Raw genomic sequence first — 15113 nt, 5'->3', positions numbered from 1 at the left:
TCCCCTGCTATTACTCCATGCAATTTTTGGTTGTGGGGTTATCTGAAGGCCAATGTCTGTCGTTTGTGTCTCTCACTTTTCATCCTTAAAGGACAATGCATCACAGACTCTGACGAAGGTTCTTTCAGACACATTACATTCTACTGTTGAAAATGCTCCATACAGGATGCAATTTCTGGTCCATGAGAATGGTGGTCACTTTTAACAATGTTCTCTTTTGCATGGGTGAACTTCAATGTGCTTGAGTTGTGCAACAGGTTTGTGAGAACTTATGCTCCAGTGACTAATAATGTAATTATTGTGCTAAATTGATATTAAATGTTTTATTGCTGTGCTAAGTGCAACACATAAAGGTAATCTTTTATTTCAGTTTAGTCTTTTATTCATTTGTCTGTCTGTAATGAGTTTTTTTTTTTACATTGTATAGTGCCATATTTCCCTTATTGGCAACTTTTCAAACTAATTTTTTTTTTTTGATTAGTTTCTCTGCCAAATTTGGTGACATTCTGGTTGTTAGATTGAACTACATAAGGCTCTGAATTTGGAAAGTTTAATTAAATCACCCTGTGGGTGTGTGTGTTCACATATTAATAAAACTGAAGTGTTTGTGATATGCATGCTTATCTTTTTTTGATATATTTCAGAGAAATTATCTAAAATTAAACCATGAAGTATTATAATGTATTTGCCTATAGAACTACTTATTCCTTATGTATTCATTCTTGTTCCTTGGAATCTACAGGAATGTTTACATGGAAAACATTGCAGATTTATGCCATGAAATGTTTGTCAGCTATTGGCATTGTTGACGTTCTAAATTCATTTTATTTAATGCAAAGTGATCACTAAAAATTAACAGATAACATTGTTTCCAGTTTATTTAAAAAATTGTATTTTTTATTTATTCCTCCCCCCAAAAAAATTATGACTTGCCTACAAAATGTTAAATCTGTAATGTGGGTGAGATAAGAATTTTTTTCTATTTTTTATTAATTTTATATATATTTTTGTAATATTACATAATCTGGAGATCCTGCCCTAGAGACCAAACATGGAGCTTTTTTTTTCGAAACTTCAGGAAGTGGGATGGTGGTCTTGCACTAATCAAAGAAAGTTTTCTCTCATTTAAAGTCAACTATTTAAGCAAACATCTATGCTTGCAGCTGGATTCAAACCTGCTGGTTTGAGAGTGAATATGAACTACTTGGATATTAACTTGCCAAATTAGATAATGACAAGTAGTTTCACAAACGGACATATACTTGCTAGAAACACAAACTATATATGTAACATAAAATTAGTTTAATCCTTTATCTAAGTGTGAGCAAACAAAGTTTGCGCCTGAAAGTGTCTTCAGGACTGGGTTAAGGTGGTACAACACCAGGGCAACTCGTTGCAAAGGTGGAGCAAGATACCAACACTCCTATCTCAGTATCTCCTATAATACAAAACACATCTGCTTTTGGATATGTCTAATGTTATGCATTAAGGGAAGGGCCACTACCCAGACTAGTTTCGACCTTTGAGGTCTCTTCAGTGGGAGCCAGGCCTGGGGTAAGGTGTTGTTACCACCTTACCCCAGTCCTGAAGACACTTTCAGGCACAAACTTTGTTTGCTCACACTTGGATAAAGGATTAAACTAATTTTATTATACTCTAACCAAGTGAAAAATAAACTTTCAACAATATATATGTAACATAAACATGAGCATATTCAACTTGTCATCCTTCTGCATCTTAGACTTAGTGGCTTCTGGTGGTCCAAGATGCCAGTCTGGTTGACTGAGTGGATAGTGTCTTCACTCTCCATGGAAGATGAATTTCATTACTTGGCTTGATACCAGCATCCTATTTACCGAAGGTCCGAAATTGAAAAAGTTCCATTTTTACTAATTATATGAAGAGCCAAAGGCTTCAATTCAGCGACATTAACTTATTTAAGTTAAGGGATATTATACCTCATATTGTTTCTTAGCCGAATAAGAAACTCGGTGTTTCATGCTGAATATAGAAATTATATAAAGTGTAGCAATTCCAAGTGTAAGCAAATACCTGGATAGTGCAGCATCTTACCCATTTGGTAGTGCAAACTGAGGCAACTCATAGTAAGGGTGGAGCAAGCTCCACACCTACAGCTCCTAGGAGCTAAGTTCACATTATGGGTTAATATCAAGAATAGTGATCGGAGCTTGCTCCATCCTTACTATGAGTTGCCTCAGTTTGCACTACCAAATGGGTCAGGTGTTGCACTATCCAGGTATTTACTTACGCTTGGAATCGCCGAACTTTATATAGTTTCTTATTCAGCTAAGAAACAATATGGGATGTAATATCCCTTAACTTAAATAAGTTCCATCTTTAGTTTTTAAAGTAGAGTTTATAATTTCATAAGTTGGATTCATAAAAAAAAAAAAAAAAAAAGTTAACTACTCTACTCTTATAACAGCCAGTACTGCATCTGTCTTGGATAATTGTATGATGCTGTAAAATAAAAAGATGTAAAAACTAATTTCTTAATGTTTCAGTCTTTGTATTAAGTTGTATTTATCAGGGGTATATTCAGATGCTGTATCCAAATATTGCTAATTTAGTCAACTGTTATCCTTCTGGCCTTTCCCGTGGGGGGAAGTGCTATACCAAAGCTACAGTCCTGTTTTTTTATATGGCTACAGATCAAATTAAGTTGTATTGTCTTTTCTTGGGGAAACAAAAAAAAAAAAAAAAAAAACTGGGAATGCCAAAGCATTAGTGATGGCGTAATCCTAATGCTAATCCTACTTTGCTAAAGCTTTTGATAGAATATGGCATGGAAGGCTGTTGCATAAGGTGGAGAGTATGGGATTGGATTATAAACTATTAGTGTGGAAAAAGAGGATGGCTTACTGGTATATCAAAAAGTGGTATATGGAGAATGCCAATCTAAAAGATTTGAGGTAACCATTGGTGTACCGTAGGAATCAGTTTTTGTTATTTATTCTTTACATTAATGACATTGGGAAGGATTTGACAGGAAGCATACAGCTGTTGGCTGATGATGTTTATATAGTCTAATCAGGAATTCACTGACATGCAGTACTTACAGAACAATTTGAATAGGCTGGAATTGTGGGCATGTGAAAATAGCTGTCTGTTTAGTGTTATTAAATATAGTTATGCACTTTGGTGTGATGAGGTATGCAATGGTATATTTATTATATTGGGATTATGCTAAAAAGAAAATCAGGCAAGGGTTCTTGGAGTGTATAGTAGATAGGAAGTTGAAGTTAAGGGGCCATATAGCAATGAATATAAATGAAAGAGTCTGAGGGTAATTGCAGTGCTGAAATAAGCATTGATATGTAAAGACAAGTCATCATGTCTCTTTACGAGACCTTGAGTATGGCCTTACTTAGGCTGTGTGCAGATTTGGTCTCCTGGTTTCTGAAGTGATGCAGGTACAATGGAGAGGTCACAAAGATGAGTGTTAAAGATGGCATTGGGACTGGAACGTAAATTATGAGGACAGATTGAGATTTTCTGGACTGCAAACAGTCCAGAAAGAGAGGTGATTTGCTAAACCTCCACACATCTGTAAGGGTCATGTAGGATACCAGGTAGAAGAAATTGGTGTTTCATTTTGTCGAGGGATGGGAAAAGGATAAGATTCATGGAAGTTTGAGAATGAATGCAGTTAGAGGTGTGAGAGCTAGATTTTTCTTTCATAGAGCAATGAATGATTAGCTTGCCTTTTCCAAGTCATGAGTACACAAAAGTTATATGGGTTGAATGTGTGCCATTCATATTTTTGATTTTAGGTAATCGTTATTGTTGAGATTAATCTTTAAATTTTCACTCATTCCAGGTTTTGATATGATGTAAGAACAGTGCCTTTTTTTTTTTTTTCAGTCAGTCAGTTCTGTGTAGAGTATCCAGGGTATGAACAGAAAGGCGATTTACCATAGCTATTAAATTTGTTTTGTTCCTTTTTCTGAATTGGAATTGTGTTTTGTGTATATATATGGTACATTGCAGGTACACTGACTATACACTGCAGGTACACTTCAGGGTAGTAGGTGATCCCTGGAGGAGTTGAATAAGTTAATTTTTAGGTGTAAAGGTGGCATTAAAGATTGTTATTTGTGCAGTATTCTGTTCATTTTTTTTATAACTCTTTACTTTATGAAATGGCTAAGGTTTATTATAATTAAGTGCAATCCTATAGAGAATGTTTGTAGTATTTTTGCTATAGCTGTTTTATAGAAACAACACTCATAATTTGTAATTCATGTTTAAGGGTTTGCTCATTAGAGCAAATATTTATTATTTTGGGAGTGTTAATGAGAACTAGTTTTTTATTGGGTGGTGGTAAGAGTATATGTGCATATTGACCATTATGCATAAGCTTATGTTAGACGATGAAGAATAGGCTGCCTAAGGGAAGTCATGACAAGGGTATCCAGAAATTGAAATGTGTTCTGGTTTTCAGTTTCAATGAATTATATGCATTTGTGTTTATTCAGGTTGCTGAGAATGGTATCTAATATTTGGTAGTCATGGGAGGTTAAAGAATGAAAATATCAACATATCTGAGCCATACTTGGGGGTTTTAAATTAGGAGAATCTAGGGCACGTTGCTTAAAATCTTCCATATAAAAGTTAGCAATAGGAGAGAATAAGGTAAGGTGTGTGTGTGTGTGTGGTCAAGGTGATTACTTTGTTATGAAGGTCAAAACTTTTGGAGAATGAAGATTAATATATAATCAGAAATAGAGGCATTCTACTGTCAATTTCAGGTGTGAAAAACAGATCCCGGGATGCAGACGGTTTAAATGAGAGGCAATTTCAAGTTCTTTAGATTCTGGCCATATGAAGAAAATGTCATCAACTTATTATATTTATAGAATCTTTAACTATCTTTTGTGGTTTACAAAATATTCCCAGGAAACTTGACAGAATAAATTGGGGATAAATAATTAAGTATACTTTTAAAAGACAACACTTAAGTCTGCTTTTGTATTTGATTTGATTTGTTTTTTGATTTGCACTAACACTAAATTGTGGTAGTTGCAAGCTGTCTGCAAGGATATTTGGTCAAGTTAGGTTAGATGCGTGAAAACATGCTTATTCATTAGCAAATAAGCATTTTTTTTTTTAAATCTATGTTGTTTAACAGTGGACTATTGGCTTGAAATAAGTATGAAGATACAATGCAAGGACTCCTAAACAACAGTGTTTTGACATATCCAAGGATTGAAAGCAGTTAGATGAAGGGGATTCACAGCATTTAGACAAGGTTTCAACATTTGATATCACGAAAGGAGTTCGGTGCATGTTATAATTTGAATACCACTAGTGTAAAGCTTCCTTCTCACTTAATCTCATAGTTGCATTTCTTCACTTTAAGTTTTTAGCCCCTCTTCCCTGCAACTTTTCTATCTTTTTAAGTTCATCCTAAAGAGAACTTAGAATGATAAATTGTTCAGATAATTGTTCTTGTTTCATATTATCATCAGAGAGAGAGGGAGAGCTTACTTTTAATATTTAAATCTAAATCAATAAATATATTAAACAATCAGGACTCAAACTGAATCTTGTGGTACTCTGCTAACTACCTGATTCTTAGATGCCATACAGGTCAATGACAAGAAACAGTATTTAGTAGGGAAATGATACTGTTTCTTGTCATTGACCTGTTTACCAGTTTCTTATTCCTATCCATCTTGTTAACTAATTATTATTTATATGACCTATTTTAATCAGCAAGTGCTTCTGTAGTACAGTAACAAGGACAATGACATTTTTTCCTTCACTTTGAAAGACCTGGGTTAGAACAATCCTATCATGAATGTGAGGATCCTTTATAAGAGCTTTCTAAGTGAGGATAAGTTTTAGCTGGTTTCATACAGAGGTGGCAGGTTTTTTCTTCTGAAACTTTGGTTTTTATTCTGCAAATGAGACCAAGTAGTGACAAGTTAAGTGTAGTTAGGATATTGGTGTCGTGGCCTTAGTTGTTTCATCTGCTGTTCTAACTAATTCAAACCAAAGCTTTTTATGAGAAGCCGTATCAAATGCTTGGCTGAAACCTAAATAAAACACTTTGTAGCTGTCACCATAATCTGTTACTCTCATGATATCTTCCTAAAAATTCAGCAATTTCTCAAAATTGATCACTGTGCTTTAAGTAATCCTTATTAAAGATATTCTACATAGTTTTCTGTTGCTTTGTCAATAATACTTTTATGACTAACTGGTAGTTTTCCAATTTATGTTTTTATCTTATGAATTACAGTGATCCTTGCAAATTTCTAATTCAGAAGGGACAATTTCTCATTGTAATGACTCATTAAAAATAATCATCAGCAGCTTATTTTCCAGAGAAATTTTAAAATAATAGTTCCTTTTGAATGGTTACATAATTTAATGCATTGGATTAACATGGATCACTGGATCATAGGCAGCTGAGCTGTGGTAAGAAATCATTTTGCAGCATAGGTAGGTACATTTGGAGTTAAAAAAAAATTTTGGAGCTGGTCCAGTTCAATCATTACTTGGTTTTTTATTTCATGTAATGATACAATAGCTGTGAGCCCCTTTTGCGGGGAGGTACGGCACCATATCATTCCTCCCTATTTTTATCCTGGCTGGGGACTGGCATAGTTGATGAATCAGACCTGCAGCTGGAGGGACCGTCTTAAGTATTCCTGACTATAATTAGTGTGTTCACTGGGCCGGTTTGCCTGTTTTGGGAGATAAAAAAAACCTAAGTTTCTGGGTGAAAAAAACTCCCTACCTCCATATGAGACCAGCTAACTCCTCTTTGGTCAAAAGAGACCGGATAAAGGTCCCTCACATCACAGGCAGGAATTGAACCCAGGTCTTTCCAACTAAAGGGCTTCGTATATACTGGTTGCGCTATGGAGGCTCTGACTTTATAATATATTTTATGAAGTCAGAGGTATAATTTAAAGTATAATGTTTACTTTCCTGACATGACTGCATATTTCAAGAAGTTAATGGATGTTCTGTTGCCCCAAACCATATATTCATCTTGTTCATCCTCCCATCCAAATGAAAATAAGCTTAGTTTGAAAACCAGGTGTTATGTAACACTGCACTTTTTTAATTTGTCTCTGTGTGTGATGAATTAAAATCTTCTTTGTTCATGTAAGGAAAGATGATGTAACACATAGTTTATAGGAAAAACATTTTCATATCAAATTTAAACTCATATTCTGTCTTCAAGAACTGCTTCTTGTTAATTTTAGTGGACTATGATGCATTAGATTATTAAACATTTTTTGAAAACAAATGCTAGGTATACATTATCAGTATTTATTCTTTAATCTGCTTTCCTGTTCTAACTGTTCAGATAAAATATTTTGCTTGTAAGTACCTAACAAATTCCAAACAACAAAAAAAAATTTTGTATAACAGTTACTTTTTTTTTGTAAAAAAAAAAACCACAAGGCTGCTAATACACACACATGTAAAATAATAGCTCATCTCTTTGGAACAGTAATGGCTGCCGTGTGTAACAGTTTGGTTAAAGGCAAAATCTGCTCTTATTGACAAATTTTCAAAAGTACCGATGAAGGCTGCTAATATATACATAAGTTCACAAGATATTTATAAAATTAGTAAAATGTTATTTGACAAGTACTTCAATCTGATACTAACAAATCATCAATGTTAAGCCAGTTCAGACAAGATAGAATGATAATGGATTTTTTAAAAGGGCTATGAACCATGTGCAAGCATAATGAGGCTATAATAGATAATGCAATATAGGTGAGAAGTAGCAAAATCGATTTATGGTTGACAAAAAATTGATGACTGATGAGAATGACTGTCCAAGATTTTTGGCAAGGAGAGGTATTTGTTCTGATTTAAATTTGAGAAATGTAGTGAGGTTTTTTCAGCACTCTCCTACAAATATAAAGTGACATTGAAGTGAGTTCTTGGCCATAAGATTCTGTGGTCAATGTTAATGCTGTGCTTTGCCAAATCAGATTTTTCAGATTTCTTATAGATATGATTGGTGTTCTTTCGATCTTTTTTTTTAATAGAGCACCCAGTTTGTCCAAAGTGGAAGAGGTGGTAATCAAAGAAATTGGTATTATACACCTGGAAGGGAAAGAGAGGATTCTTTATCTTTAAAGAAAGGCATCTAGAAGAGGAGTTTATTGATTGATAGTGGAGGGCATTGTACACTATTTTTTTTTTTTTTTTTGAAATTGGCTGGAGATACCTGAATTGTAGGGGAGATGGAAACCCTCCATATTGACTGGGTTGTTAGGAGCAGGATTATAGAAGTAAAAAATTTGCTTTACTTGCCATTAGGAGAAATTGTTCTTTCGCATGATAGCTAGATGTTAAGTTCTAGTTTGAGATCCTGGGGGGGTTAGAGCAAACAATATGAGCTCTGTTTAATAAAGTTTTTTTTTTATGATGCCTATTTTTTTTAAATGGGTGATAGCAAGATGTATTCTATGTATATCTGCCCGTGAAGGTAGGTTTGTAGTAAATGAAAGTAGTTCATTCACTAGAAGGGGAATGGGAGAGCAAGCTGTCTAATGAGGCCAGTTTACCATCTTTTTCTACTTCCATGTGAGTGTAGGCTATTTATTTTTTTGTTAGAGAGATTAGTAGGATATATTTGGGTTGGAGCCAAATGGTGACATCTATGTAGTGCACCTAAAATGATGGTTGAGATTATATGGAGGAGAGAGTTTCTCTGAATGTTTGAAGCTAGTGTCAGTGGAAGCAGACATCACATCAAATCATTTCCTATTTTATTAAATGAGCCAGAATAAAATGTTTTTGATACTCCAACTATATTTAATAGTTTGGGGTCTTCTTAGATCCCCAACTATTAAATAGCAGTAAGGCAGTAGATAAGCAAAGAGCAGGTCATATTACCTCTAATGAAAAATGAGTGGTCAACATTTTCTCTGTAACATAGAAAAAAACATTCTTTTCTTTAGTGATGATGCAAACAGGCTTCATTTGGAAATTTAGGCCTGAGCTGTCTTCTCTGTTGTTATTCATGTCTCCAATATGTTCTTTTTATGTTATTTCCAAACTTACAGGTTTGGCTTATGTAAGAAAGGCTACATATAACATGAACTGTTATAAACTTCAGGATGTTTGCAGAAAGGATTGTGGTCCTTAGGTGAACATAATAAAGCTTGTATAGTTGCAATGGATTTGAAAGCCAATCTTATGTCATATTTTAGGAGACTGGTGATTTTGAGAGAAAGTCTACTAGTATAAGTGATGAAAACAGGTTCTATAGTAAATGTTCTTGCAATCTCTTCTTAACAGAGAGATTGCGAGAATAGTTTGAAAGTTCTAAGTTGGATGAAAATCACATTCGAAGTAGGATAATTATCCCATTAAAGAAAAAAAAAAGTTTTAAAAAGAATTAAAGTTGGGCAGCTTTTACAGGTAAACCATAGACTCAAATATACAAACATTATTGAAAAAACACTGGAACATTTAGAAACAACTTAGGGCAGACTTGGAAGAAAACATTGATTCAGCTAGGGAGGTTGGTGAGGTTGTCTGTAAGGATGGAAAAATAAGAACACACTTGAGCACAAGTTAAAGAAGCAGTCCTTTACAAGAAGATTGTATATCAAAAGTGCCTAGCGAATAAGTTGGCAGGTGACCTAAAGGAGTACAGATAAAAATGCAAGAGAGAGCTAAGTTATGAGTAAAAGTGGCTGAACAAAAGTCATGAGAAAACTTCATTATTACACACCCTCCATGTGTGTTGGGAGGTTCATTCAACTAACAACAAATTTATCTTAATGAATCTTAAAAATCTTCATGCTTCCTGCATTTGACCACCTATTCCAGTAATGAAATTCATTCACTGAAAATTTTTCATAAAAAAAAAATGTAAAGCATCTACTCTTCACAACCCCTCTTCACCACACTCTTCCAGAGATGGTCTCTGGGTCTTCTCTCACCTTCTACTCTTTTTATAATCCCCTCTGGATTAATCCAATAAAATTCATTCACTAACTTAAATTCCTATCATATCTCTTTTCCTCTTATCCACCAAACTCTGCAATCCATATTTCGTCAACCTCTCTGCATAGTCAGCATTCCAGAGTCCTCATATTGTCTTAGTCACTCTTCTCTATACCCTCTCCAATGTTTCTACATCAGCTTGAAAACCAGGTGACCAAATCTGAGCACAAAAGTCCAAGTGTGGTGCTTTATATAGTGGCACTACCACCTCCTTATCCTACATGTTAGTGTAATCCTTATCATAGCAGTAATGTGTGTAGTCTGAAGTTCAGAGCTATTGCAACACTTGTAATATCTGTGAACTTCAGTCAACTGTCAACCATCATTCCCAAATCTAGAATCTCAATCCACTTCCTGCAGTACAGCACCATCAATATATAGTACACAGCTTATATTTCTGCACTCCAAAATGCAACACCTTGCACTTATTAATATTAAAACTACAACCTCACTCCTTTGTCCATCAAAACTCTATTCAAATCTTTCTGAAGGGGAAAAAATATCAGTGGTGCTACTTATAATTTTCACCAACTTTGCATCATCAGCAAACAACTGAAGATCCCCAGTCACTCCACATAATATATCTTTTGCAAACAAGTTAAATAGCATTGGCCAAAGAGGAATCCTTGGACATGCTGTTGGTTACCCTCCTTTTTTGAGACACTGCTCCATCATACACTACTTGCTGGTATCATTCAGAGGGCCAGTCTATCTAACCAATATATTCCCAATGTCTGCAGTTTGTACACAAGCTTATGTGGTAATCTATCAAATGCCTTTGCAAAGTCCAAGAATATCACTATATATGATTCTAACACACTCATGATCTTGTCATACAATGGAAGTAAATTGCTAGAACAACACAAATCTTGTTTTGGCAATTTTACAAATCCATGCTAACCATTATAAATAATGCTATGTCAATCAACCCAATCTTATATTCTATTCCTAGCTAAACTTTCAAACATCTTGACTACAACTGAAGTTATACAAACTGGTCTATAATTGGAAACTTCTATCCTAGAACAATGATTGTGGAGTGGTACTAATTTGCCTTCTTTCCATCCTTAAGAACCTTGCCCACTTCAAGACTCGTTAAATAACCAGGTCAAGGACATAGCTAACTGTTGTACACATTCCTTAAGCATACATGGGGACATCATCCATTCTGACAGCCTTATTAGCATCTATCCCAATCAACATCTGATACACCTGATTCTTTCACTTCCAATTCTCTTAATGCTTGCCTCCTTTCTATATAATGCACAGCATCATTTACACCATATACTTTGATAAAGTGCTCATTCAATAATTTCACTATCCTTTGCAATGGTCACTTTGTTGCCATGACTATCCACCCTTCTCAACCTTCCATACTTATTCTTTCTCTTCTTCCCATATAGCAGAATTCCCTGGAATTAACCTTAGCCTGATCAGCTAATCTTCTCTCATACTTCACCTTTCTTTCTTTACCATGCTTGTCATCTTCCTAGCCTGCACTTTATATTCCCCATGGATCTGATCACCACCAACTGTCTTGTACCTCCTCCATAGCATTTTCTTTTCCAACATAGCTTGTTTGATTTCATGGTTCATCCATTTCACTCCTATTTACTCACTTAACCTATGGTATGCATTGCTTGTGTCAGATATTGTTTTATGAATTTCTAAGCACTGTCAGCATTTTTCTGCACAGCTCATCTACTCAACATATTGATTCTAGTTCACTACTCAGCTTCCCATAATCACTCACCTTATACTTCCACATATATCCATTTTTTGCAGCAACTTTCTTGTTTCAACACTTTCCAAAGTACCTCATGATTGCTCTCACTAATTGGCAAGCTGTGTCAATAGTGCATTAAGAGTTACATCTTTTAAAGTTATCATCAAATCCAAAACACTAAATCCTCAAGTTGCTTTGGTCACATGCTGTTTAAGATATCTCTTAGCAATTCAACAAACTCCTTGCAACTGTATACTATCTCCTCCTTCTATTCCTGTAATTCAAGTCTCACATCAGGTTCACCTTCTTTTTACATGCCTAACCAATTTGTTTCAATATTTCACAATAGGTATTCTCTACATTCCTTGGCCTATAATAGCATCCTATCAGATTTACTAGCCTATTGATTTCAACTTCATACCACACAGATTCAAAATCTGCACATGTATTATCAGTTTCTACAGTTTGTGAACACAAACTCGCAATTCTTTTGCAATCATTAACGTACTCCCTCTTTTCACCTTCCTATCCTTCCATTTCTATTCCTGACATCATATCATCCTCAGACAACCAAGTTTCACTTATGCTAGTTATCTTTGGGCATACTGACTCAAGCAGTGCAAAAAATATTTCAAATACTCCTTACATTTGTATACAAACATAACAATCCCTGTGTCTTTGCAGCCTTACCAGCACCAACATTTTCTATTCTAGCTGCTATACCACACCTCTCTTCAATCTTACCATTCCTGCTTCTCTGATCATGACTGATTGCCATTCATACCTGTCTCATTCTTACCTTCATGTATTCCATAGAACTTGTGATGCTGCAACCACATCTTCAACCTCCTATCCATCTTCTCCCATCATACAATCTGTTTATCTGTGCTATCCTGCTTCACTAGTACCTTTTAGATCATTAGCTACATTAATTTCTTGATCTGTGATTTCTAAGCAAACAATAGCTTTTCTAAATGTCCATCACCATTAAACCATGCCAACTTTCTTTCAAATTCACTCCACAGATTCACAAACATCAACTCCCTTTGACTCGCACAGCTCGGCCATCTTGCTATTTATTATTTCTGCTCTCCTTCTCAACTCACTGTTGTTATATCTGGGCAACATGGCAACCTCCACTGTTATTTGTGATCTATGTAGATCATATTTTGTAAGAAAGCGGCATTAAACCTGATATTGGAATTGGAGATATTAAACTTAGCACTTTGCTTTATGCAGATAAAGCAAATGAAAATGTACTTCTAAACACATCCAGTGCAAATCTCCAGGATTCTCTAAATTGAATAACAGCTGTAATAAATTTGGCATGAAAATCAGCAATAAGACAAATTATGAAAATAGATAGGAACATTGAAAAACTCAGGTACATTTTCAATTGAGAACCTATAGAACATTTAAAATATATCAGCTATTTAGGCACTGTTTTTAATGAAAATAGCAATTAAATTTAGAAATAGACAACAAAACAAGCATAGCTGGTATGGTGGGTTGAATAGCTAGTTGAATACATTTATACAAAATAATAGAGAAATTAGCATTATAGAGTTCAAACCAATTTTAAGTTATGCATCTGGGTGTTGGGTTAGAAATAAAGCACTTGAACAAAGACTATAGACCAGTGGTGTTCATCCTTTTTTACTATGAGAGCTACTTTTCTATACTAAGTTATTCGGCGATCTACTCTCTTATATAGATCGCGATCCCCCAACCTGATATCTGATTACGCACAACTAGTCAGTTAAATGCGATCACTCACTTTGGAGGACCCACTCTCCCACCCCTAAAGTCTTTAAAGAAACTAAAAACTATTTGTGTATTTAAAAATTTATTTATCACTCTTAATTATTTTACTACAACAAATAAAACAAATATTGGAATAAAATATTTATTTCTCTATTTTGGAAAACCAAAGTTAGAAAAAACAGCAGATTGATTACAAACTCACAAGTTATAGAAAATGCTGGTTGATTAAAAAAAAAAAAAAAAAAAAAAAAAGTTAATGTGAAATTTGGCATATTTGGACCTCACAATATTTTCATAGTCAGGTTGACATGAAGAAATGGCCAATTGCAGACAATCATCAAAATGATCATTTGCAATTTGGTTTCTTAATTTATTTTTTATGACGTTCATATTTGAAAAAGCGGATTCTGACAAGTATGTTGATCCTGAAACATGACAAAATTTTTTGCGCAATATCTGTTAATATGGAAATTTTTCATGTGCATACTTCCAAATGACTTCATTGTTTATTGATTTTAAATGTAAACTATTCTGAATGTTTATTATCTCAAGTTCTACTTTAGCTTGGTTTATATCAAACAGCCCACTAATTTTATTTGAAATTTCTGTGATGTTCAAGTTTTCTTGAAATGGATTATTGATAAAAGATATAATTTCAGTTTTATTAAAATCTTTAAATCTTGAATTTATTTCTTCAACTAATTCTATTTCACCAATAAATTCTTTTAAATCACAGCGAAGCATTTCTTGATTTTGTTCAAAAATTTTTAATAAATATGGGAGATGCCTAAATTCGCTGTCATTTATATTTTTCTTTAATAAAAGTAAGTATTATTGGAAACTTTTTGTTGAACTTAACATCTCAATTAAATTTTTATCTACCTTGTAGACCTTGAACTCTTAATTTTGTACAGAAATCTACTAAAAATGATAAGTGAAACAACCATCAACTCATGCTGTATTAATGTATGATATATCATAGCATCTTGGATCTTTTGTAAACTTGAACAGGCATGTCATTCAAAGGCAGTCACTCAGACAAGTTATGCAGTACAACTCTTTATTTCTTTGAATCGTTTTCATGACTATGGTAGTAGTAATAATGCTTCTCACACACAGATGTAAGAAGCATTACTAATCAGTCTAATACTAAATCATTCTAATATTATTAATCATTCTCTACTGCAATCCAATCTTTGCATTAATTTCATATGTATTTTAAAAAGTAATTTAATATTTTATTTTAGGTAGCAATGGACAGTAAGACATCTGAAGATACAAGGCTGTCATTTGTGACTACAGGTGTTCTCCTTCAGAAACTTGTAAATGATCACTGTTTGGATACATATACACATATTATATTAGATGAGGTATGGTTGGAAATGCATCTGGCTTAAATCATTAAAATTACTGATCTAAGCCTTTATACAGTTATGTTTTCATATTTAATTTGTGTTTATTATAAATTGGACTACAAATGTTTTCTCAATTCTTCATTGAGAATGCAGTGGATGTTTTCTATGTCTGTGCCTCTATTCATAGTTTTAGTTTTTTGTTACAAACTTGTTATAGCAGTTATTCAATGTAAGGCCCTGAAGACTTGCTG

At 34.0% G+C, this 15113-nt stretch overlaps 1 protein-coding gene across 1 annotated transcript in view; it reads left to right on the top strand.

The window, feature by feature from the left end:
- The window catches only part of spn-E (tudor domain containing 9 protein spindle E), a 469695-nt gene that overhangs the window by 56365 nt on the left and 398217 nt on the right, over positions 1-15113 (top strand). Inside the window, exon 6 of the mRNA XM_090399558.1 lies at positions 14755-14877. Coding sequence (XP_090255684.1) covers positions 14755-14877 — 123 coding nt within the window. The remainder of the gene's footprint in view (positions 1-14754; positions 14878-15113) is intronic.

The sequence above is a fragment of the Typopeltis vanoorti genome, chromosome 10 (assembly GCF_054136105.1).
Source record: "Typopeltis vanoorti isolate ZY-2024b chromosome 10, IOZ_Tvanoo_1.0, whole genome shotgun sequence".
NCBI classification, from domain to species: domain Eukaryota; kingdom Metazoa; phylum Arthropoda; class Arachnida; order Uropygi; family Thelyphonidae; genus Typopeltis; species Typopeltis vanoorti.
The sequence above is the reverse complement of the archived record's forward strand: the minus strand, read 5'-3'. Positions and strand labels throughout refer to the sequence as shown.